Here is a 25,456-nt window from a genome sequence, read left to right on the forward strand (position 1 = left end):
TGAAGTGTCTGCCGCTCAGCTTTGATTTATGAGCGCTCAGAAGAGCGTGAGGTATAATTTGGAAGAGTTTTGTTTTTCTTTATGATGATGGAATTTTAAAACCCGTGATTAATAACTCCCTCCCGTCTAAGAATATAATGCTTGCAACGCGACGGACGCGATAAGACTGGAAAATGTTGTGTGCGTTTTCTCTGTTTTTTCCAGTCTGCAGTGGGCATTGAATGTATTTTTCAAACGCAGAATGGACACAGCAGTTGGAGTCTGTAATGGCCCATGTACTGAGAGAAGCGAGCAAATGTTTGGCTGAATTTAGGAAGCGACACTGTGTGAAATATGTTGATTAACACTGTGTGAGCGTAAACGCTGGAGTGACTTTGATGCATCTGTGCTTGGGCGTGAAGCGGAACAAGCAGAGCGTGGAGCGAGCGTGTGAATTTCTGCTAATTTAAAGAGTAATAAGACTGAATAATTTATTGTCACGTTTCACATCACCACATCACAAAGTTGCATTGTTCCTGTTTCTGATTGAGAGGAGTTTGTTACATTTCATCTTCTTCTTCTTCTTCTTCCTGTTACATTAGAAGTATTTCTGTTCACATAGACATAGTATTTTCTAGATGTTGACAGGAGAGATCCTGACAGAAGCATGAAGAATTAAACCAGTTCTTAAACAGAAATTTTACATGAAAAAGGGAAATATTCAAGATTTGAAAGACTCAAGTAGGACACCAACAGAATAAAAAAGATCAGAATCAACCGACAAGACTGCATCGTGCCAGGAGAAATAATGATCTGGTTAACATGCAACTCAGCTTAGAGGATTAATACTAACCTTTGATGGCCAATTTAATCTGATGTTGACCTAATAAACCTGTTGCAGACCACCCACAATTTCATTGCACCCCCACCGTGCAATGACAATAAAGTCTATTCTGATTCTGATTCTGATTCTAATCCTTATGAAAAAGTACAAAAGTACAAACATGTCTTCTGTTATCAAAGGTGCAAATAAAATGCATACTTTACTGTCATTTCCATGTATGTTCAAATATGCCCTGTACTAGAAATAATGCACACATTAACAAGTAACAATTGATACATTCACAATACACAGAGTTTATTTAGTCATAAATCTTGTGCGCCTTTCACATTTGCCTGTTTGTTACTTTTCATGGGACGATTTCATGCTGGAATGCCTGACATACCTCTCCTAGATGTATGTTTGTGAACCTATTTGACATGCCTCATGCCCCATGTTCTCTTTCTATATATTTAAACCCCACAGACTTGACTGACATTAGACGAATAATCTTATGTCAACATTCTTTATTTCTTGGTGATGCTCATTTATGTCTAAATCATGTATTTTTATGTATGTCGTAGTAATGTTCATTAATGTCTCAGCAGTGTCTTGTGTGTAACTCTGTGTTCATTTATATCTTTGTTGTCTTAATTTGCAATGTATCTCTGGCATTTTCATTTACGTCTCAGCAGTGTCTCCTTTGCATCTCAGGGAGGCCTGATAGCCCTGCTGTTGATGATCCTATGATGATCCTCTACACACAATCTCAGCCTTGTTGATTCATGTGTTCATTCAAAGTGTCTGTGTCTCCTGGAGGCCCTGATCACTCCCCACTTTTTTTTTGTTTTAAGTAAAGTTTAGTTTCAGTGCCTGTTTTTTCTTTCTTTTTTGTGGCTGTTGTTGTTCAGTTTGAGATTAATTTTTATGTATTTTTATGTATTTTTTATGTACACCCGATTGATCCTGCTGTCCCCCTTGGTGCTGTACGCAGTACGTCGGCCATGTTGATTCATGTGTCCATTCCCTGTGTCTGTGTCACAGGGAGGCCTGATCGCCCTTCACATCCTGCTCTTCATCCTGGCGGTTTAAGCAGGATTTCGGCCGTGCTGATTCATGTGTTCATTCCCTGTGTCTCTGTGTCTCAGGGAGGCCTGATCGCCCTTCACATCCTGCTCTTCACCCTGGCGGTTTAAGCAGGATTTCGGCCGTGCTGATTCATGTGTCCATTGCCTGTGTCTCTGTGTCTCAGGGAGGCCTGATCGCCCTTCACATCCTGCTCTTCACCCTGGCGGTTTAAGCAGGATTTCGGCCGTGCTGATTCATGTGTCCATTGCCTGTGTCTGTGTCACAGGGAGGCCTGATCGCCCTTCACATCCTGCTCTTCACCCTGGCGGTTTAAGCAGGATTTCGGCCGTGCTGATTCATGTGTTCATTCCCTGTGTCTCTGTGTCTCAGGGAGGCCTGATCGCGCTGCTGCTGCTGATCCTGCTCTTCACCCTGGTGCTGTACACCCGACAGCGCTGGTGCAAGCGCAGAAGGGTCCCGCAGAAGAGCGCCAGCACCGAGGCCACGCACGAGATCCACTACATCCCGTCGGTTCTGCTGGGCCCGCAGGCCCGGGACAGCTTCCGCGGGTCGCGGCTGCAGCAGCACGGCTCCGTCATCGGCATGCCCATCCGCGAGACGCCCATCCTGGACGACTACGACTGCGAGGAGGACGAGCACGGCGAGCAGCTGCACAACCAGCTGGCCGACTGCAAGCGGGAGGACGACTCCAGCAGCCAGCTGACCCACACCATGGAGAGCCTGGGCAAGAGAGGTGGGTCTGTTTCCTGTCCATGGTCTCCCATTCGTCCAGTCTAAACAGGGCTGCCTCGCCCTGGTTTGCGTCTATGAAAATTCCAAAGACCAATAATACGTTTTTACTTTAAGATGAATACAGTTAACCATGACAGACCACTCTGGTCCTTCCCCTATGAAAGTCTAATATCTTTCATAAAGAGCGAACTGTGATGCCCAAAATATTATGAATACATTTAAATTAAAAAAAAAAAAAAAAACAGTGACATATATTACAAAAAAATAGAAGATGTTTCACCATGAAGGGCGGGCCACCTCTGTTGCTCATGACTGTTTTCCATTCCTTTTTTTCAGTATTAAATGCTCCTTTCTTCTTGCTAGGGACCAGACAACCAGTAGAATTAAAGCATGTGTCATCAATGCTGTTACCATAACGACCCCAGGGGGCATCACTTGAAAGCTGGGGAAGGCATTGGCGGGTCTGGGTCTATAACTTTGCTTTATGGTCAGTTTTAAAGGGTTTTCCTTCAGGTGAATGCCTTAAGACAGCATGAGCAAATAATTGCTGACATGCAGTTTTAATGAGGCATTGATCCAACCCACCAGCCAACCAGAGCAAATGACCCCAATATCCATGAAATGCATTGTACTGGTCTTAGGTCGTTGATGTAACCGGCGTGGAAGATGTTCATGGATGCTGGTTTGGTCATTTGTTAATGACTGGGGGGGCTCAGTGTATTGATTTAATTCAAGCCTTAGTTAACACAATAAAGACGGTGATGTGCCTTCCGATAAGGAAGTCACAAGGGTAAAACCGGATCCTGCTGAGAGGAATTTAGTGTGTGGAAGGAGTGATGTATTTTGTAGTTAGAGGGCTGTCTAGAATACCTTTAATTTTATTGCAGTGATTGGAGGTCACAGTAAGGTCATGTTAACACCCGCATACTGCAACTGTAATGTTTAATGAATGATGAATGCAACATGCTTTAGACAGATTGACTTTAACAATTAAGGAGCGGCAATTGCTGGTAACAATTTAGTGTAAGAATGGCTTCTGTGGGTCAAAGGCACGCGAGAGAACTCGACTGAATTAGTAAGCATCCTCACAATATGTGAAGCTGTATATTTTGAAGAGCCAGTTGAACAAGTACAGTCAGTCTTTCCCACTGTGTGACCTAAATGCAAATAAAAAAGTCCCAGATTAATCCAGCACAATATTACAACAAAAAATGACTTCTCCCTTAAAATGGCTTAGTGTTTTTGATTGAAGCCAAGGGTCACTTTATTGTATTTCTGTTCCAGATTAAGTTGGGAGGTTTTTTTTTTGATTGAATTGCAAGTTTCCTCAAGATTAGTCTGTGAAGCCAGGAGATGCAGAAGTTTTTTCATTATTATTATTTCCTGCAATATTGAAACATTAGCAAACACCCCTCCCCCCCCAACCTTGCATTTTCACCATCAAGTTCTTCTAGTGATTGAGTGCTTTTACTGTAGTAGCCTCACTGCCTGTGAGTCAGAACAGCCCCGTGAGTGAGTGATTGAGGGACACTGTAGAATGAGGGAGAAAAATGACTCCGTTTCCTAGCCAGATGACCTGTGGAAGGTTAATTCATTCCAACACCTGTCAGAAAAGAAAAGAACAATGGGATACCTTCTTTTACAAACTTGCCCTCGTGCTAATCACTTCCTGTAAGGTATTGTCACCAAACAAAGAGTGGCGTTGTCATGGCAGCCCAAGGGTATGGAGAGGAGACTCGGAACTGGGTGCATAATTTCCCACAAAGATCTTCTGAAAGAGCAAAGATATTGCACTCTGCCACCTTTATGATCCTCCACCATGCAATACAGTTTGGGAAAAATAAATACAGGTTTGGTCTTCCTAACGTGACCATAGTGGTCTAGACAAAATGGCCTGTGACATACTGAAACATTAATATTAAAATTCAACAAGAAAAGTGAAATGCAAATAAGCTGGAGTTAAGGAACTGCACAAATACACCAATTCAGAAGCTAGGCAGCAGAGCCATGACATTCAGTTGAGGGTTAATTATCAAAATCACCCTTGCAAAGTATAAGATATTTGAACTACAGTTTATTTATTGTTTTCTTGAGTCTACAAATCAGAGACTATAATGTCTGCCTTGGTTACAATAGATCCAGGTGAAAAAGTCTGAACTGTATAACATAGCATTTTAGAGTAGAGTTTGGCACAATGTCTCTTTCTATTAATCACAGGGTCATGTGATATGATGCAGTGCGTAGAGGACAGTGCAGTTAACCAGACTGTTGTAGGCTCAAATGCCAAGTGTTGATGTAACCAACGAGTCCAAGATCTTCATCCTGAACTGCTTCAGTCCTTCAGTCTAATGAGACAGTTTGACAGTTATATTTGGGATTTTGTCTGCATGACATTACATTACATTATTGTCCTTTCACAGATAAGGCATAAATATGTTACAGTTTTATCCATAATACAGCTGGATATTTACTGAGGACAGTCTGGGTTAAGTACCTTGCCTAAGGGCGGCAGTGTCCCCACAGGGAATCAAACCAGCAACCTTTCGGATACGAGTCCTGCTCCTTGCCGCTATGCTACACTGCCAGCAGTTAACAATTTCCTCAATAGCTACAGCACCCGTTTGTTTTATTTTCTTTATTTCTTTTTTTTTATTTGTTGTTGTTTGTTTCGAGAAAGCAAATCTTTGCACCAGACGCAGCAGGGCGAAAATTAGCGCTGACGAAATCCCAAGAAACAAGCGCGAAAACCCACAGAACAGAGAGCGGGAAAAGTACAGAGCCCCTGGCTGTGAGGCAGGTAGGTTCAGGTGGAAGTAATTCCATCTGAGATTTGAATTGGGGGAAAGATGGTGGGGGGATGAGTGAGCGTCTGGGCGGAGGCGGGGGGTGATTAAGAGGGTCACGGATGTGAGAGGACAGGTGCGCGGGATCTGAGAATCGTCAGCGAGGCGTCCCCCGATACGCCGCGGAGTATCCAATCTCTCTCCAGCCATCCGGACGGACACGCCACAGGCATCGCCACCGATGTCCGTCTGGCCACGTCCCGTCCTGACGGAGCCGCAGCAAGTAAAATAACTTCTCATCTCCAGGTGACAGGTCAGGTAGACGAGTGGCGAAATGGAATACACAGCGGGGCAGACAAAAAAGCTCTGACACTCTGTCCTCAGCCACACGCTCTTTTTTTAGCTTTTAAAATCATAACACGCCAAAATGTATTGTAAAGGTAGAGGAAAGAGTGACGGCAACTCCACAGTGGCAAGGAAGACAAGAAGCACTTATGGGAAACTGCATGACAAGTACAGAATGTATTTTTGAGTCATTATATTGTCTGAAAGTAAGGTCACTTGGTCGCTTGTGAAGCGTGATGATCATTTTCCAGTAAATATAAATGCATTTAACCACATAGCCTCTGTGGTGCTTTGTGCTTAATTTTACACATATGTTATTTTTGCTCAACTCTTAACCAGTGTCTTTTGCAGAGAGGTAAATTTATGAAACAAACATTGTGTAAGCTCCATGGCAGTTAGACTGGAAAACTCTCCCCCCCTCCCTATAACAGTCACCTCCAGGTACAGTAACCTGGTCTTCACTACCTGCTCTACCTCCCCACCTGTGTGTGTGATGGGTGTGATGGCCTGGTATTTCTGCTTCACTCAAACTGCTCTGAGATCAGCTGGCTGCCTGGGCTAATTAAGGCAGCTACTGTACAGAGAGAGAGAGAGATGTGAGAGGAAGGAGCATACAGTACAGCCACAAGCACTGCAGCAACATCGATTTATCTTAAAGGCTACTTACTGTGGGGCTCCTCTGTCAAAAAAACTATTAATAATTCACCTCACAGTTGTAATTTAGCATACGTATCTAACAGAACAAGAAATTAAATTTGGGATTGAATATGAACAAAGAGAGGGTGTTTGGTATGAAACACCAAGTAAACATAAACTTAATAACAGGTGCTGTACTACAGAAGGAAGATTTATACATTTTTGCAGCTGAATATTTTGTTTGGGTTTTATTTGCCCATAAAACAACCGTGGTGCCTTTTAACATTCAGACACAGTACATCAGAGTAGAATGGCCTCCTCCTGGAATGTACAAAGATCTTTTTTTTTCCTTCTTTTCCCAATGTACTGCAGACTTCCAGGGCCCTGGCAAATAATGAAAGGGTCATTAAATATCGCAGCATTGCTTAGCATCAGCTGAAACAGTGCATATTTATTGGTCACAGAGGCATGATTGACAACCGTGTAAAGGGGAAATAAAACCTCAGGCTCTTTACGTATGCACATTCACAGTGACACACACATGCACGCAAAGGCGCTTATTAATGCACACGTGCACGCACACGCAGCCATGCTCCACACTACAGATAAAGCTGGCCTCTCTCCTCCACAGTCTCTGAAGATTGGTCTGTTTTTAAACACTCTTCCACAGGGGCTCACGGGTGGGTGTCTCCCGCCGGCACCCAGGGTCTGAATCCTCGCAGGCTGCATTGATCATGACTCCAGAAGATGGAGAGATACGAAGGAGAGGACAGGAAAAGGGAGAGGGGGAGCGAGGGAGCGAGGGGAGAAGAGAGAGAGAAAGAGATAAGGGAGAGAGTGACACGTGATCTTACTCTGAACAAGTAACCTGCTGTCAGCAATGAGTGTGTGGGAGAGGGAGAGAGACAGAGAGAGAGGGAGAGGGAGAGGGAGGCAGCTACTGAACCATCAGGTTTCTTGTCAAACCAGACAGAAATCAGCACATTTAAACCTGAGCACTTTTTGCTCTGCTATTTCCAGCTTTCCCCAGCGTTTTTTTTTTTTTTTTTTCATTTTAAATAATACAGCAATCATCAAAATTATTAGTCAGATTATTCCTACTTGGCTCAGCACATTTCTGCAAATCCACATTTGTCTCCTATCAAACCTTCCCTCCCACACAACTGCAGAATCGGCATTAATGTCACTGAAGACTGCAGGCGAATTCTGGATCCTGTCTCTGGTCAATTGCCTCTCTTAGCAAATGCAGGGCCTAGTCGAGCACATGCTGCACAAGACAAAAGTGAAATTATTTCCTGGCATCACTATTAATCGCCCCTTAAAAGGTGTCTGGGGTTGTTCTGTGAGAGAGTAAACCCCAGGGGAAGTCTTCCTGGATGTTCTGTGCATTTCTAAGTCTGCCTCAGAAGGGCCACTGACTTGGTGTGTGCTGTGTATGACTAATCGTTCTACCTTTTTTTTTTTTGCAAATTGTAATCAATTTTTATTTGAAGTTTTTATTCATTCATTTGAAGGTCCAGTTAGATGTTCACCTCAAATGATTTCCTTTTTCTGTTTTTCCCAGAGAGGGCATGATGAATGTACTATAGCAGAAAGGTTTACAAAGTGAGACATTTGCATTTTATATGCTACCCCTTTGCTTGAGGAAAGTTTGCTGAGGTAACTGAGATAAGCACCTTGTTCAACAATGTATGAGCTGTGGTCAACCTGGAATTCAAAACTGCAAGCTTTTCAGGTCCATTCCCTATGCACAGAACCACACCACTGCCCTGTGGACTTCATCTGAAAATACAGAAAACGGTAACTGTCTGATTGAGGCTTTCGCTATGGCAGAGGGTGATTTTAGAATCATAACCAAATGGTCTACTTTATTTTAGGAACCTCAGCGAGCACGCTGTTTGCACCATGGCAGACATGAAAATGCAACATAGAACATGCATATCATTTTAATTTCAGACGGAGCATAACACATGCCTTTTTCGATGTTTCCCAGTCAACATAGTCTGAGGGTGATTTCACCTAATTCGTAGAGTCTGGTTAGTTACTGATTCTCCCTCAAGGGAAGTCAGTGAAGGGCAGAGAACCTGTCGTGCTCGTTGGCAGCTCTCCATAAAATACCACCGAAGAAGATTGCCTGGCATTATCCGTGACTTAAAGTTTGCCTTCATGGCTAGAGGCAGGAATCAGAAAGGCTTGTTTGGGATGGTTCAGTAAATGATCTGTGCGTGTGTGTGTGTGTGTGTGTGTGTGTGTGTGTGTGAGCGCATTCATGCATGCGTGTGTGTGTGTGTGTGTGTGTGTGTGTGCATATGTGTGTACCTGTGTGTTTGTGCATGCATGCTTGCGTCTGTGTGTGTGTGCGTGTGTGTGTGTATTTGTGTGTTTGTATGTCAGTATGTGTGTGAGAGTGAAAGAGTCCCCATTTGTAGAAACAGCGTCACTCGCGCGCACGTCATTTTATTTCCTCCAGTGTATTTCAATCGTTCAATCAGCAGAGAACGCGTGCTGCCTCGCCGTTCACAGTTTGGGCTGCTAATTAATCCCCACCCCGAGGATGACACGCAGAACACTGACAAAGAGGCCTGATTCAGAGGCTCTGCGGTGCCGGGGTTAATGTGCTTATTACAGCAATCTGTTTGTCATCTGATAGGGACAAGCAAGTGGCATGTTTTCTTTGATGCAGGGGTACAAAAGAAAAATGACTCAGACGGCACCCTTAACATGCAGCCACGGGTCTCGCCGATGAGCTCTGAAAAAGTCAAGTCGTTCCGTCTTATTTTTTTCATCTATTTCAACACACTCCTCTGTACCCGTGGCAAAATTGATATCTTTTTCCTGTGTTGCTAGACAGTGACAGATATTTTTGTCAGCTCCTTTTTGGCATCCGCGATAATCACGCTCTTTGTGTTCGAGCGCCCGTTTACCGCTAAGTGTGTTATTGAAGGAGCAGCCGATACTTTGTGAGCTTTTTAGGGAGGGTAATTTGCACACATCTATGAGGAACATTCAATCAAACCACTGTGGTGCTTTGTGCATAACATTGAGTACCGTATTTAAGTTTTTTTTTTTATGTTCCCCCACAATATTTTCTGGTTCGTTTTCTTGACTGTTGAAGATGTCACTTAAAAAAAGCTCCTGAAGATGTTTAATAAAAGTCAAAAAAGTTGGTCAGATCAAGGTCAGGATTCAATCAAAATTTGTAACTTTGACTAACTGTTAAATGCAAGTGCAACTTTTACCCCTCACTGACACAGTTCAGCAATCGCAAAAATCAACAGACAACTGTTTGTATTCAGAAGAAGGAAAACTTGATGTTTTTGCAGTTACAAGTTAAGGAAAATTCTGATTTTCAGAAATTTTGCACTAAGCACCAGCATGAGATTGACTGTTCCCTTGGCTCTGATGTGATCTGTCCTTGAGTAGACACTGATGTTGGATCTGAAGTTGTGACCATAAGAAGGTTCATTGATGAGAACCTGGACTTATAGCCCAAAAAACAATATCTGTCCAGAGTGACTGAATCATTGATGTGAGATGTTTTGGGATTGCATCACATATCAATATTAGATGTACCCCTGAAGAAAAAAAATAGACACACACACACACTTTAGCTATTCTGGAAGATAGTTCTGACATTTGGGCTATGAGACCAGGTTTCTGAGAAGATATCGTTCAACCAATCATAGCTTGCCATCACTGTGCTGGGTTTAGTGTTGGAGGATTGCAGCATCTCCACTTCCATTCATTAATAACTCTGGGTGAGGAAATGCTCTGTGGTGTTTGAAAAAGACCTCAAAACCCGACCTAATGACCTGTGGCCTCTTGTGCTTCACTGCTCAGCTTGAAACAGCTTCTCCCGGTCTACTTCACAGAAGGCCTCTGAATGAATTTACACACTTCATTCAAATCCCAATTAAAGAGACAAAGTGTCAGAGTGACCCTCGCATTACGAGCAGCACAGTCCAGTTACAGGAGCGGTCTCTGTACCTTAAACAGATGAATGAAAGCTCTTTCTGAAGTGAGAGAGAGTTCAGAGCGCTCCCGCCTAAAGTACTGTTTGTGTTCAGCTCCAAGTGGCTTTCTGCATGTCCAAATGCAGTGCTCGCCCCACACACATTGAAACGCGGAGATGAAGTGTTTGAAACCCCTGAACAACAGTCACCTACTTGAAGTGATCAGAAGGAGCATTTCCGTCAGCTCCTCGCCTCTACGGCTGATTACGGCCACGTCCGACAAGCTAAGCGCTGCCAGATGCTCCGCATTTAGCCACGTCCTCGTTATTTGTAAAAAATGCTGAAAATCGCATTAAACCGTACCAGGAAGAACGGGAATGCAAAAGTAATTTACAAGACAATAAGGGTTCATTTGCTGGAAATAGACGACAACGCAGAATTTTTATATATTTATTTATTTTTTTTTACTTTCAAATGAATCATTTCTCTCTGGGTTTGGTTCGTTCTGCTTGATTTACAACGCAGTGATTAATCAGCTGTATAATACACACAGTCGGCTGGCAGTTCCTTCTCTGTTATCAAATCTTATGGTAGAATCGTTTCTCTTTGTGTCACATGATGTTGTGCAGAGCTTACACGGGTTATGTGACTGTGGCTCGAACCAGCTCACCTCAGTAGACCCTCGCCGTAAATGCTCACGAAATGCACACACATTGTGAAGACATTCACTACAGCTGCCCTTATTTGCACTCTAAGCCAGAGCAGTATGCAATTACAGGGCAATTTACCTGTATAAGTTAAGTGTTGTCTTGATTAATTATTAGCTTTTTTATGTTGCAATGATTACATTGATTGTGGTAAATTGCATTCATCATTTAAATTCTCCAGCATAAAAAAGAATGCTACTCTTTAAGGTGCAAATGAGAGAAAGGGAATTACCTGCCAATGAGTATGGATTATCCAGCTCATTGCCACTCTTGTTAATCAAGACAAACAAATGTAAAGTGTGTGAAGGAAATAGCCGTTTTCTGAAAGTAAGATTTTGGCCTCCTCCATTTCAAGCTTGCGCACCCCCACTGCTCAAGGGTTAGACAATGCTTGGAATGTTTAAGCGGTGTTTGTTTTTGTTTTTTTTTGCTTTAGAAAGGTGTAGCTTGCATAATCAATAATATCTGCAAACCTTCACAGAGAAAAATGGTTTGGATAGGCATGTTGTTTCAGCAATAAAATAAAAAAAAAACAGTCCATCCTTATTGTATAATGTCTTCCTCTTTTATTCATTTTTACATATTTTATTCATGCAGAACGTCATGGTCATGACCTGCCAAAACCACTGGCATTTTAGTACTGCTAAATTGTTAACATGCATCCAATAGGGAGTAATGCTATGAGCGCCATGGCCTTGTGGTTGCCACTGCAATCATGAGAAAATGCAGCCACTGAAGCGTTTCTCAGTCAAGCCAGGCAATCACTGCTGTATGGACTCAAATTAGCATGCTACACATATATACACATTCAGACACAATACATGAGGACATGATGGTGCTCATTTCCTGCATGGCCTTCACTTGGAACAGGTGAGGATCTGTATTTTCCAAAATGATGCATACTTCTATCACATCGCCAGGAGTGAAAAGGGTCTTTAGAAACAGTGTATGCCTATTCCTATGGGGCAGCAGTGTAGCATAGTGGTAAGGAGCAGGGCTCGTAACCCAAAAGGTCGCTGTTTTGATTCCCTACTGCAGTCAATCCCCTGCTGTGCCCTTGGGCGAGGTACCTAACCCAGAATTGCCTCAGGAAATATCATGTACATGTAACATGTAAAAACTGTTGTCCATGTTAAGTCGCTCTGGATAAGAGCGTCTGCTAAATGACAATAAGCAGTGCTTATGAGAGGTGTCTGGCCCTGCAGTTTCCCACACTGTAAACATGAGTTCAGGAGGTATGGCCCCGGCAGAAAGGTGTCTGCATTATGCAGCCACATCCTGCTAACATTAAAATCAGGCAGGATCAGAGCGGCCGCTGACACAGTGACGTCCCTGGGTGTTAACACAACTTTAAATGCCAAGAAGACCGCAGAGAAAAGGGCAACGGGAGCGTTATCTGCCGATCGGCCTTCCCCAGCCCCGGCACGGCGACGCCTCGTCCTCAAATGCCAGCGCTGGAGCTTTCAATTCCTGCGTCGTATCTGAATGAACAATTCTGTCACTGCTCAGCAAGATTAGGAGATTCATAAGAGTGAGCGAGTTCAGCACGAGGCTGTTAAAGATTCGGGCCCTGCGAGGTGTTACGGGGGGGTTTGGGTTGGTAATGGCAGCATCCTTCTCCCCCAGATCTCATCTCTCCATTGCAGGCTTGTTGGACTGCATTGTTTGCTCGACGGGCAGCGCTCTCTCCGGTGCGACTCAGAATGCAAACATTGGCCCTTTTATCCACGTGAAGAGCTGGCTGTTTACACAGGCAGCTGGGGTTAAGCGCCTCGCTCAAGGGCGCGAGAGCAGCACCCTCAGCCAAGGATTCAAACCTGTTACCTGCCGGTTTCCTGATTTCCTGATTTTCCTCTTTCCTGACGATCAGTTCACATTGCTTCCCCGTCCTTTGCTCTTGGTCTCATCTTCCACATGGCACATCCCTACCATAAATTCTATCAATGCTTAAAAAAAACATTAAACAAAAAACAAACACCAAAACGACCGTGTTTGATTTCTCCTTTCATTTCATCCTGTAAAAACGCTGTGTCACTGCTGCGGTTTGCAGACACCCGTATCAAGAGTGGCTTAAGTAGCAAGTTTGCACTTACAGTCCTTTCATAAAGTTGGTAGTTTATAGAAGCAATTCAGGTTAAGTACCGTACTCAACAGCACAATAGCAGTGCCATACTTGGGAATCAATCCTGCAATTTTTTTTTTTTTTTTTTTTTGGTTGTGAGCCCAGTTCTTGTACCGCTATGCTACTCTAACAATCCCCATTGTGACCCAGCTAACCCATTGTTTTCTGCGCACACAGATAGCAGGTAAAATAAAAAAAGTGCTCCATTTAATGGCTGTCTTGGTCTGGATAGCACTCCCCGCCTGTAATGAAGGCGGCTGGCGTTCTCTGCGGCCGTTGCAGCTCGCCGCGGCTCTACCGCGTCTTTGTAATTACTTCTGAGTGATTTTTCAAAGCGGCAGCGGTGACACACTTGATTAGCTTTTAATGAAAACATCGCCCTCAGCTGGCAGGGAGGTGGCGCGTTTCGCTCAAACGGCGGTCACATGGTGTCACGTCTGTCCATTCCGTGCTGTGAAGAGAGGGCCGTGGTGGCAGAAGTGATATTGCGCTCTAATTGCAGGAATAAATGTCTGGAGGGAAAGAAAGAGGCTGTATTTGATGGCGGTCCATTTCTGACTGCCAGTGCTGTAACTCCCTGTAAGTCCCTCCATGCTAATGTGCAAAATTTGGTAGAGTGCTTACCGCTGCCAACCTAAGTGGTACTCATCTCCTGCCTAAAATGGAATCAGTTCCTCCTCATCCCATAGGCAATCATGTCATTAGACTCCATCCGGGTCCATCTGGGATTGTTTTGGTTACATTATTCTGTTTACAGGCAGTCAGACAAACAGACACTCGTGGGTGCTCGCCTGACCTCTGCGCCCCCTGCTGGTGGCTGAGAGTAAGAGCTGGCTCAGTCCCACCTCTCATTCTCCTCCGAGGTCAGCTGTTTTACCCATTCACTTAGGTTAGAACCAGACTCTGGTTAGAACCAGACTTTGAATTGATACACTGTATTTCTAGGACTTTGTCATGCAACATTCTCTCTTTGTCATGTTCCGCAGGTCACATACAGACACTTCTTGTACAGGGACACTAGGCATGGCCATGTTCCAGGTTCCAGCTTAGCGTGAGAAACTGGCGAATTACATATTAAAACAACAGCAAGAAAATGGGAGCTGGAACATTAGCGTAGCTTCTGTCTGCATGCGTGCAATTTGCAATGGTGCCAGAATGGTGAAATATTTCAGAATTATCACACATTCCGAGAAAGCGAATCCTCTCAGATAGTTACAAATTGATACACTGCACGGATCCTATTTGCATAATAGTCCTCCCAGGCCTGCTGATGTACCTCCATGTTCAGTGCTGGGAAGCTTCTGAGTGCATGCTCTGCTGTTACTGTACCGACGATCCCTTTAGTGACTTTCTCATTACAGTCAGTGTCAGTCATTTCTCTGAGGGTTTCCCTGGGGAAGTGGTGGGGGGAAGGGAAACAGTGTTTCACCACTGGAGAAATCTCATCTACTCATAAAGTACTTTTTCTTAAATTAAATTTAAAAAATACTTAATGAAACCTAAATTTCCTAATAGCTTGTTTCGTCTCTTAAACATAAAGACAAATTGTAATATGATCAGGGAAAAAGACAACTGACAGTTCTGTGTGATGTCACTGCGAGACGTGAGTGGAGTTATGTAAACAATGCACTTCATATCATTTACCTGGGGCATACCTAAGGGTCCAACATAGTATTCTCACCAACCCCCCCCCCCCCCCCCCCCATACACACACACACACCTCCCTCCCTCTTTCTACCCCCCCCTCCCTTCCTCTGCATCATCCACCCCAGGGCAGCACAGCTGTGTAGAATTTACTGGAACCCTGGAGAGTGAGAGCCTCAGACAGCATTGCATTCTGGGTGCTTATGACAGGTTTTCCACGTCGCACACTCCCCTGTTAGATGGGAGATTCAAGACTTTTCCATACCCTGACACACATCTGAAGTAGCTAGCCCAAAACTCCATTACCACAGAGCAAAGTAGGCCAGATCAATAGATTTACCCTGTCGGGTGTAATTCGGGAGATTTCGCAAACAGCAGGGGAAAAATAACCCAGCTCCAAGGCGGCCTCACGTCCATGCAACAGCAGTGCGCTATATCCTTAAATTAGGATGCTGAAATTAGACAGGCAGAGTCGTACGCTTACTGCAGTGACTATCAAAGCAACGAAGGCGCGCAAGAAATCAAAAAATTCATTCATGCAATTTGCGACCAAAATTTTGTCAACTTAACGACAAATCACACTGCAGTCAGATTAAACCAGGGCCTCAATGTAAGTGAACTGGCTACTGGCTATCTAAGTCTTTTTTTTTTTTTAATGATGGAGAAGTATAAATCTATTTCCCTATCCAAGCCACAGGAAATGACCTCTTATAGCAAGATGAGCAAGCTTACAGTTTATTTCATGCGTTTGCACTCCCCACCCCCCTCTCCCGGCAAGCCTCTATCATGCAGAGTGCGGTGCCATAACGCGGCTCTCTGGTGCAGAGCTGAATTGATCCTGCAGTCTCCAGGGACAGTATGAAGAGTTCGATCACAGATGAATGCATTAGCAGTGCCTCCAGAGTCTTCAAAGGTTATCAAGAGCCGATATCGCCTAGGCCGGCCATTCTGCGTTGCTCTTTCTCAGCACCTTCTCCCTTTTGCCTTCTGAGGGGGCGTGAAAGCTCACAGAGGTCTGTTCAGTCGTGGTAACCTATCGGAGTGCTTACCTTTGGAGAGTAGATTTAAAGAGTAAATGTTGGAAAATGTAGCCTTGGGGAACCCAAACCTCATGTCTTGTAGGTTAAAAGGAGCACTTTGCTTGTCTTTGCCAGGTTGCTCATTATCTAGAATTTAAAATTTAAGGGAAAAAAATGTTACACAAAAAATGTCACAGTGCCCCTTGGAGTAATGGAGGGCAAAAAAAAAAAAAACGGAGCTCATTTTGAAACTCAAAGGAGCTGGTGTGTGAATCCATGGTAATTACAGCAACAGAGGAGTTTCACCGGGGTCAGCTCCAAATGAGAAGAGGCATGCAATTCCCCAAAAAAATAGGGCAATCTTGAGGGATGAAAGAGACTGCTGGAAGGCCGTTCTCTCAACAGCCTGTCCACAAAGATGTCAAAAAATCTACAAATGTGGCACACAAACAGGAAGAGTGGCTGGCAAATGTGGTAACAGACAAAGAGGCCATGATCCATGGGAGGCCCCATTGCTCCCCCAGGGCCAATAGAAGGAGACGCTGCAGTAGGCCAAAGAGCATAGCCCCAGACATAATCAGAATAATAATCAGAACCAGAACGCTAAAAACCGCGCAAGTTCTGATGGATGGAACTGGTCGCATCACAGCAATAGGACGATAATGATAAGTTCAAAGTGATTATTTTTTTAACGCTCACTTTCCAGTAAAAAAGGATGGAATCAATATAAACCTTCTCAGATGTGACTGCAAATGATCTATAGATTAGAGTTATTACTCTCAGAGTGATCTGATGGGCCGATCCGATGATCTTTGCAGTAAGACCCAGGGCTAGCCATCAGCAAAGTCACCAGTATATCTCATACACTCCTCCCAAACCCCAAAACGCACCCCTAAAAACTGCCTGGTGTTGCTGCCCTGCGCTGTTTTTCTTTTCTTTTCTTTTCATTTCTACAGCTGATTATATTACAAGTGCTGGAAAGCACTGAGGCTTCAACGGGGACGCGACTCTGGGAGCGTGCAGACAGAGCAGCTGTTTTCCGATGAGCCGCAGTTGTGCTGAAATAAATTCATTTCGCAGCTTCCCCGGCCCATGAGGAGAATGGCAACAAGGGAAACCTGGGAGCAAAAGCGTGCCGAAGGGTGCAGAGCTCTCCCAACAGCTTTGGTGTAAAAAAAAAAAAAAAAAAAAACAAAAAACATGAAAGAACGTGTATCAGGCCACCCAGTTTCCGATGGGAGATTCAGCTTCTTTGAAGCAACGTCTTTGAAACATTTTGAAATAGACCAATGTTGTGTAGCAATAAAAATTTGTCATACACGACTCATATGGTCGTGTCAAGACTCATTTTACCATATTTGTCTCTAGTAATTAAGCTGAAGCCCCGCTGCACATAATTGAGCAGAGAGAAGCAGTCCCAATCAGGGAACTGTACTTAGGACCAGGGAACTGGACCTCCTCTGTTAACTGCCATTTTCATGTAAGCAATTTCCTGCATACATCTTTAGAATGCATGTTCAATTCATATGTGAATATCTGATATATTTCTCTGCAGTATGTATGGTATGGTGGTCTGGAACCCAGCAGGTAAATTACCTTGAATAGACATACTTTTCACAATAGAGTTTTAAAAGCACGGCACGTTATAATGTGTGCTCTAAGTCCTGCTAAGAGTAAGCTGTGCTACGCGTCATTCCTCTGAGTTATTCCTCTATCCTACATGCACAAAGACATAGTGACGTTGCGCATTAATATTTTATGTCGTCCAAGGTTCCCTCCTCTGTCCACAGCGCCGATTGTATTGAAATGTAAATATATTGAAATGTTTTTGGTGCTGTTTTCAGTCCGCTCTGTTGTACTGAAACGTACTGAACTGTTTTGGTGCTGGTGCGAGTCTGCTCTCTCAGGGCTCATTTGCAGCGCGGCTGTGACGGGCGCTGTAGCAGTGGGCAGTGTAAATGAGACGTGCCCTGTGTCCTGCGTTCATGTTGCCCATGGCAAACAGCTGCAGCGTGTCCTCTCACCAGCGCTGAGAGAAAAGCAGGAGCTGAAAGTGACTGCAGTGAGATTAAAACAGGAAACAGGTTTGCCATGGCAGCCATTTATCTGGAAGAATATAAGTATTGTTTTTTTCTTTTTTTTTGTGTGTGTGTGTGCGCACACGCGCGCACTCTAACATTGCTTGTGTAGAAATTACGTGCATGCATATGATTGTGTCATCACAAGTTTGTGTTTTCCCATGTTAGTGTGTTTTGACTTCATCTCATTTTGTATTTATTTCATGAAGTAGAAAAATTACCAAATTTACTTTGAATGTCTTATATTCCAACTTTCATTACTGCACAATGGCAATTTCATATCAGACTATTAAGGCTGCTGCTAACAGGACAGTGCCACGCAGTAAGTGTTTAGTGCTTAAAGGCATAGATTACCTTTCATGTTTTTCCTGGGATTTGACATTGATTTACAATGGTTACATGTGGTTGAGAGCTAATTTTGATTTAACTGTCACTGTGACAGGGTTGTGTCTCCTGAAGTGAGTGGTCATAGTGGCCTTTGAGTTTCTGTTCTTGCGTTTGGCTCCTGGTGTAATCGGAAAAGGTGGTGTGTGTGTGTGTGTGTGGAGGGGGGTAGGTGTGAAATGGCGTGATGGAGGAGGTGACCGATAAATACAGACAAAATTGAAAGGGGCCTCTGGTAGCCTCCGTGGAGCCCCTCAGAAAGGCCGACCGCTCCACCTGACCTTTAGCAACTATTCCTTTCATTTCTGACACTTCACCAGAAAGAAAAGAACAGAAAGAAAAGACCCGGGCTGAAAAAAGGACAGAAAGAGGAGTCCGAGGCGCAGCTCCAGTTCAAAAGCTCGCCGTCCAAAAGAGGAAGGGGATGTTTACCGCCGCTAACGAGACCTGTTGCCATGACATTTTCGACAGAGGTATCCAAATGAGAACGGCTGCTGGGGACAAATATTTTCCGATTTTTTCACCATCCTGGAAACGATCGGTTTGTGGGACTCACCGTAAACGCTGTTCCTTGTTAAAGAGGAGCTCCACATTAACACAGGGTTAAACAAAGAGGTGAGACCAAGGGGTAGCGGCAGTTAAGGAAAACCTTAAATTCCTCTCCATCTTGTCCTCTTTCAGGGCGTCCTTTTGATCTAAAGGGCACCGTGTGTTGATTGTTCAAACTGCGTAGGGCATATTAGCAAAAAAAAAAAACCTCAACAGTATCCGCTAAATGAAGCCTGATTAGTGTCAATGGAAGAAAGAGCCTTCCTTCACCAGCTCTCCCCAAGCCAGCATCCATCCATGGCAAAGCAGTCAGGCGTCAATCAAAATCAGCCACACATCAGACATCATACCGGTACATTTGCTGTTAATAAAAATAAATAAAAAAAAACTGAGATTGAACTGCATCAAGTTCTGCTATGTCAACCATATCTGTGAAAGACAGAAAAATGTTTCAAGCTGACAAGAAGAAAGTGTTGTTAAAGAATTCTCTCTTTATATGGTGCGTTCCAAGTAGGCTACTACGATGCAGTGTGTGGGTTCACGCCAGGCAAGCCAAAATGTTCTCAAAGAAATAAAAATAAAAATCAGTGAATAAATGAAAATGAAAAATGATATCCTTGCTGCACATACTCTCTGAAAGGCCAATCCATGTGGTTTTGCAACAATAAAAATGGTAAGATGCCTCAGAAGAAAAAAAAAATACATAAATTGGAAACAATTTCTGAACTTTTCTGTTACCAGTTAACAGCAGGTCTGTAATCCATGGTCTGTGCTGGATTGAATCTATCCCACGTCAGTGTTATGCCGTCCGGTTGTAACATTCACATCTACAGCCTATACGAATAATGTTGTTTCTTTTTTTTTCTTAACAAGCGTTAAGTAATTCTTGCGTCAGATTAATATTATGCAAATAGGTCTGACACATATTAATCAGTGTTGTGAATGGAAATCGCACAGGAGGCTCTGAGAGAGATGGTCATGAGCCCATTGCCTTTCATTAACCCAGAAGACCCCGAACATAACGAGCTAATTTAATCATTTACTAAACAGTCCTCCAGAGACTGCATCTCGCCCTTTGGGTGGTCATTTGCATTAATGCTAATAAGTGTGATTGCTGTTAACATTGATAACGGATATTCTTTTCAACCTTGTGAAATGAACATACAGTGGATATAAAAAGTCTACACACCCTTATGAAATTGCAGGTTTTTTGAAATGTAAAGACAGAACTAACAACAATGTAAATGTCAGACTTTTTCCATCTGTAGTGTGATCTTCCAACAAACAAAAATCTAGAGAGAGAAAGTAATACTTTGTGGAAACACCTGTTGCATTTATTACAGCAGCAAGTCTTCTGAATAAGTCTCTATTAATTTTGCACATCTAGACTTTGGAATTTTATCTCACTCTTCTTTGCAGAAAAGTTCACGTTCCTTCAAATTGCATGGGGATCTCCTGTGTACAGCTCCCTTTAGGTCATTCCACCGGTTTTTGATGGGATTGAGGTCTGGGCTCTGACTGGGCCGTTCCAAGACTTTGATTTTCCTTTTCTGAATCCATGCCTTGGTCGACTTGGTTGTGTGTTTGGGTCATTGTCATGTTGGAATGTGAAATTCCTCTTCATCATCAGCTTTCTGACAGAGGCCAGCAGGTTTTGTGCCAAAATATCTTTATATTTGGAGCTATTCATTATCCCATCTGTTTTGACAAGAGCCCCTGACCCAGCTGAAGAGAAGAAACCCCAAAGCATGATGCTACCACCATCATGCTTCAAAGTCGGTATGGTGTTCCTTGGATGATGAGCTTTATTGGCTCTTTTACAATTTTTATGCCGAAAAGTTCATAGCACATTTTCCCACATGGTTTGGGGTGACTGAATGAATCTTTTGGTATAATTTAGACAGGCTTGGATGTTCCTTTTCATAAGAAAGGGTTTCCATTTTGACGCCCTACCCCATAGCCCAGACATGTGCTAAATACGCGAGATGGTGGTCACATGCAAGGAGTGACCGGTACCTGCCAGAAATTCCTGTACCTCCTTCAGTGTTGCTATTGGCCTCTTTGTAGCCACCCTGATCCTCTCATCAACTTTGGAGGGTCATCCTGATTTTTGCAATGTCTCTGTGATGCCACATTTTCTCCACTTATTGATGATGGTTTTGACAGTGCTCCATGGTACATCCAGTGCCTTCGACATTCTTTTATATCCCTCTCCTGATTGGTACTTCTCAACAATTATGAAAGGGTGTGCAGACATGCAATCAGGGTGTTGTAGTTTTTTTATTATTATTATTTAAATGTTCCTAATAATTAACTACTTGTTTTTTCTCTGGATTTTTGTTTGTTGGAAGATCACATTACAGATGCAAAAAGTCTGACATTTACAATGTTGTTATTTCTGTCTTTCAAAAACCTGTATTATCATAAGGGTGTGTAGACTTTTTATATCCACTGTAAATGAATAAATAAGTATACTAACTAACAAATAAATAAATAAATGACCGGAATATGTCATGCTTCTGCATTGAAAGCATACTTATTAAAATGTACACATATTTACACATGACCAGCCCTATTGTTTATGCCTGCATATGTACATACAGTAGGGATATAGGTTACAAGTCTGTAATAAAGAGGAGTAATTAGAATGCATGGATTTTAATGTACAGTACATGTAATACAAATATATTATCTCCTGTGATGCGATTCTGCAAACCACACCAATTGAAAATGTGGAAAATGAACATTTAACGTCAGCATAGAGGTTATTGAACAATATATTATTGCTACAGCTGGTGATATTGCAGTGACCTGGAATACGTTTTAATTTTAAGTTGTTTTGCCAAATCGTTTGAAGTCAGTTTGTGATTTAAACACACATGCTTAATGCGAAAGAGATCATGGCTTTCATTTTTTTTTTTTTATTCCTCTTTGTAATCTACGCAAATCCATGCCTGATCCACTCTTGGCCTCTGAGAGGGGGCTTGTCTGCCCTTTTTGGTTCCCGCGGTGACGCCCCATGCCGCCCTGCTGTTTGTTCAGTACCCGTGTGCTAAGCCTCCTGTTCCCCTGGGCCGGTTCCATCCCAGCTGATCCACCTCTCATGTCCCTCTCCTCTCCCCCTCGGTCTCCCAGGGACAGCGCTTCCTCTGTCCCATTGCACCGCACAGCGTCCCTCTGGTGGCAGCTAACGGAATTAAAAACCACGCAGACTCAGTGACTGCCGTCACTACATTACATTGCTGTTCATACAGCTGCATAGTTACTGAGGCAATCCTGGGCTAAGTACATTGCCCAAGGGTACAGCAGCAGCGCCCTCATTGGGGAATCAAATCAGCAGCGTTTCCGTTACGAGCCCTGCTCCTCACCACTGCGCCACACTGCCGCCCTACCATCCTGTGATCTTACGCATCCTCCCTCGCTTTCGGGAGATGAGACTGCACTCCCCGTCTCTGCATCTCTGCAGAGTCATTCAGGCAGGAGCGGAGGGGAATTCACCATGAAATTAACCCTCCCAGCTCTGTGCTCAGCTCCCACTTTATCACTGTCTATATTTATTTATTTATTTTGCTTCCTGGATCTTTACACGAAAGCCCGAGTGTAAGCTCTCATTTGAATCAGACAGTCGTTTTAATATGATATGCTGAGCTTGTCCTTACAAACAGGAAAAGTAGTTACTCTTACCACAAGGGGGATTCTAGGGGGGCTTGGGCCCATGTACTTTTGTGCCAGTTCCTGCAAGATGGGCCATTGCTAAGCCATGTCCTTTTTAAAAATTTTGAGCCCCTTGCCTCCAATGAGTCTGTGCAGAGTACTGGCACTCAGTGCTAAGGATGTCTTTCAATAGGTTGAGATGAATGAGTCCTGGTTTTAAGTCACACATTCCCCATGGATGCCTGTGTATCCTATTTTTACAGCCATAATCTGTCTGTCTGTGTTAAGTGTGTGGTATCATTTCTACTGCTATGCATCCCCACCTATCAGAATATTGGATAAGCTTTCTGTGCTTCACTGTGTGGTGCTTGCTCCTAAGACCTTCATAAAGTATATATAACACCTTAACAAACACAGTGTTACTACTTAATAAAGGATTTGTGAGTGAATGCAATGCTTCTTGACAGCTGGCACAGGGTGAAACAGCACATTGCATACATCTCATTCAGTCAGCTGCCGTGAAGCAATGAATTTTCATTTTAATGCTTTATAAAGCAACAACATATGCCTAATATATACTGAAAATATACACTTTATACACTTGTGTATACTAATTTTGTTGTGGATACCTTGTAGCCTCACACATAATTTCGAACAGGACACAAGTTTGTTAGCTTCGTGGCATTCGAGTGTCAGGCGTGTTCCTCGCTGAATGACAGGTAATGAGAGCGCCTGTGTTTTTATCGGCATCGGGTCTCTGGTTAGCACGTCAGCGGAAAAGAGAATGCTCGTTTCTGGAGCTGTGTTCTCTCACATGCCGGCACGCTGCTCACTGCAAGGCGAGCGGCAGAGAGGACAGCTGATCGGCAGTACATTTTCCCTCTGTGGCTCTCAGCACCGCTGTGTCTTCCCTGATGAGTTCTCCTGGGAGGCCGAAGGGGCCAAGGGCAGACTCGGGCCTCAGAGAGCCTACTTACTGTCAATCAGCTCCTCCACCTCATTTGCAGTCTTAAACAGGCATAGGGCTATATTCAGCAGCCGCAGTGTCAGATATAGACCTGTCCTTAAGTCATAATTGAACAAACTGAACAAAGTTTTACTTTTTTTAAAATTAATGCATTAAGGTCGTATTGTTTAAACATAGTGAGTATATTGATGGCCTTTATTAATGTCATTTTTATCAGTTATTTGTGTGCACATGCATGCATGCATGCGTGTGTGTGCGCATGTTTGAGGGTGTTTGCACGTGTGTGTGTGTGTGTGTGTGTGTGTGTGTGTGTTTTAGGGTCCTGGTTTCTTAGAATCTTTAAAAAAAAACTTTGTTAATGTGTGAAAATGAAAGCTTTGCTATACTGGGGTTGTATGGTGCAGCTGTATGTAAAAACCTCATCGTAAAGCCTCTGTTACCCCCGGTGAGTAAGCCACACTGCACAGATGTGAAGCAGCACCTCTGTTACCCCCGGTGAGTAAGCCACACTGCACAGCTGTATGTAAAAACCTCATCGTGAAGCAGCACCTCTGTTACCCCCGGTGAGTAAGCCACACTGCACAGCTGTATGTAAAAACCTCATCGTGAAGCAGCACCTCTGTTACCCCCGGTGAGTCAGCCACACTGCACAGATGTGAGAAAAAACTCCCTTCTGTTTTCCAGGAGGAAGAAACCACTGGGAGAACCGAACTCCGAGAGACTGCACATCCCCCTGGTCAGCAGGTGATCCAGGTCAGTCTTTCCTAAATCCGGGTTCCTTCTACCCTTTCCAACTGCTCTAAAATCCAAAATTGTCCACCCCTAATCCCAGCACCAACTGTGCAAGGATTTAAAAAAAATCTTGATTCTGATTCAGGATCAGTTGCTAAGGGTAAAACACACGTCTGTCTACACCTTGTTTCCTGGTCCTGCACCTCAGAAAATTCTGTGTGTGGCAGGCTCCTGTCAGCTGTCTTTTCTTTAATTTTGGGTAACTGAGCTGTTAATTGAAAGCTGATCCACATGCAACATCCTGGAGGCAGTCTTCTCTGAGGTGTTCGCAAAGAAGGCTTCCGCTAGGCTGTTTGTGTTAATGAAAAGCAGATGGCGTGCGGTGAATTTTATCCAAGGTTTTAAATAACTAACATACATCTGTTTTTTGGCAGTTTACTGGTTACAATTTTTATGGCACACATACACAAAAAGTGTTTGTTTTTTTTTTTAAATGCATCTCTTCTGAGCATATTAATATTCTCCTTTGAAAGAATGTTAGCAGAACTAATCCTAAAAGGAAGGCTAGGCTGCTTGGATATCTGTTCACAGCAGATCAGCTTCATAAACACATCCCATGTATGTGTGGTGCAGCTATATATAAGGAACACCCTCTCTGAGTTATAAAATGTTTACCACACATTCTAACGGAAGACACTTGTAGCTACATTGTTATATCTGGCTGACTCTGTGTTCAATTTTGAATTATGCTGTCTCCTGTTGCTTCCTCGCACCGAGTGTCTACAGGGGAAACGGCTACACAAACAGCAGTGCGTTTTCCAGGAAGAAAAGTTATTTCCCTGCTTCAGTGCAGAAAGCAACAGCGTTAGATTGTAAATGCAGCTTGAAGATTCTTGCTGTGACCAACAGCTGTGCTGTTCCTGCTGATGCCTTACAGTGGTGGAACAGACAGACTGATTTTCCTTTAACACACAGCAAAGGAAAGGAAGACGGACTTCTTTTTTATGGTGAGGTGTTTGCAGGCGTGGTTGACTTGCCTTCCAGTTATGCCTGGTTTTTAATACTCCTGGTCCTAACAACAGATCGGCTGTTGGTGTTGCATGTATCAGGACACAAGGTAGATTACATGATGGATAGCTAAGTAGTCATAACAGCGGGCGGGGGGGAGGCGGTGCGGAGGGAGGGGGAGGATTTAATCACAGAAGTCAGGAAACTAGTGTCTGAAGGGAGAGAGATAAGCAAAACAGCGCAGGCCATACGCGT

General features: G+C 43.6%; 1 protein-coding gene across 2 annotated transcripts in view; it reads left to right on the plus strand.

The window, feature by feature from the left end:
- The window catches only part of LOC118777460 (astrotactin-2-like), a 286,377-nt gene that overhangs the window by 81,263 nt on the left and 179,658 nt on the right, over positions 1-25,456 (plus strand). For both annotated transcript variants that reach the window (XM_036528373.1, XM_036528374.1), the window contains exons 3-4: positions 2,258-2,621; positions 24,146-24,214. In XM_036528373.1, coding sequence (XP_036384266.1) covers positions 2,258-2,621; positions 24,146-24,214 — 433 coding nt within the window. The remainder of the gene's footprint in view (positions 1-2,257; positions 2,622-24,145; positions 24,215-25,456) is intronic.

The sequence above is a fragment of the Megalops cyprinoides genome, chromosome 5 (assembly GCF_013368585.1).
Source record: "Megalops cyprinoides isolate fMegCyp1 chromosome 5, fMegCyp1.pri, whole genome shotgun sequence".
Lineage (NCBI taxonomy): Eukaryota > Metazoa > Chordata > Actinopteri > Elopiformes > Megalopidae > Megalops > Megalops cyprinoides.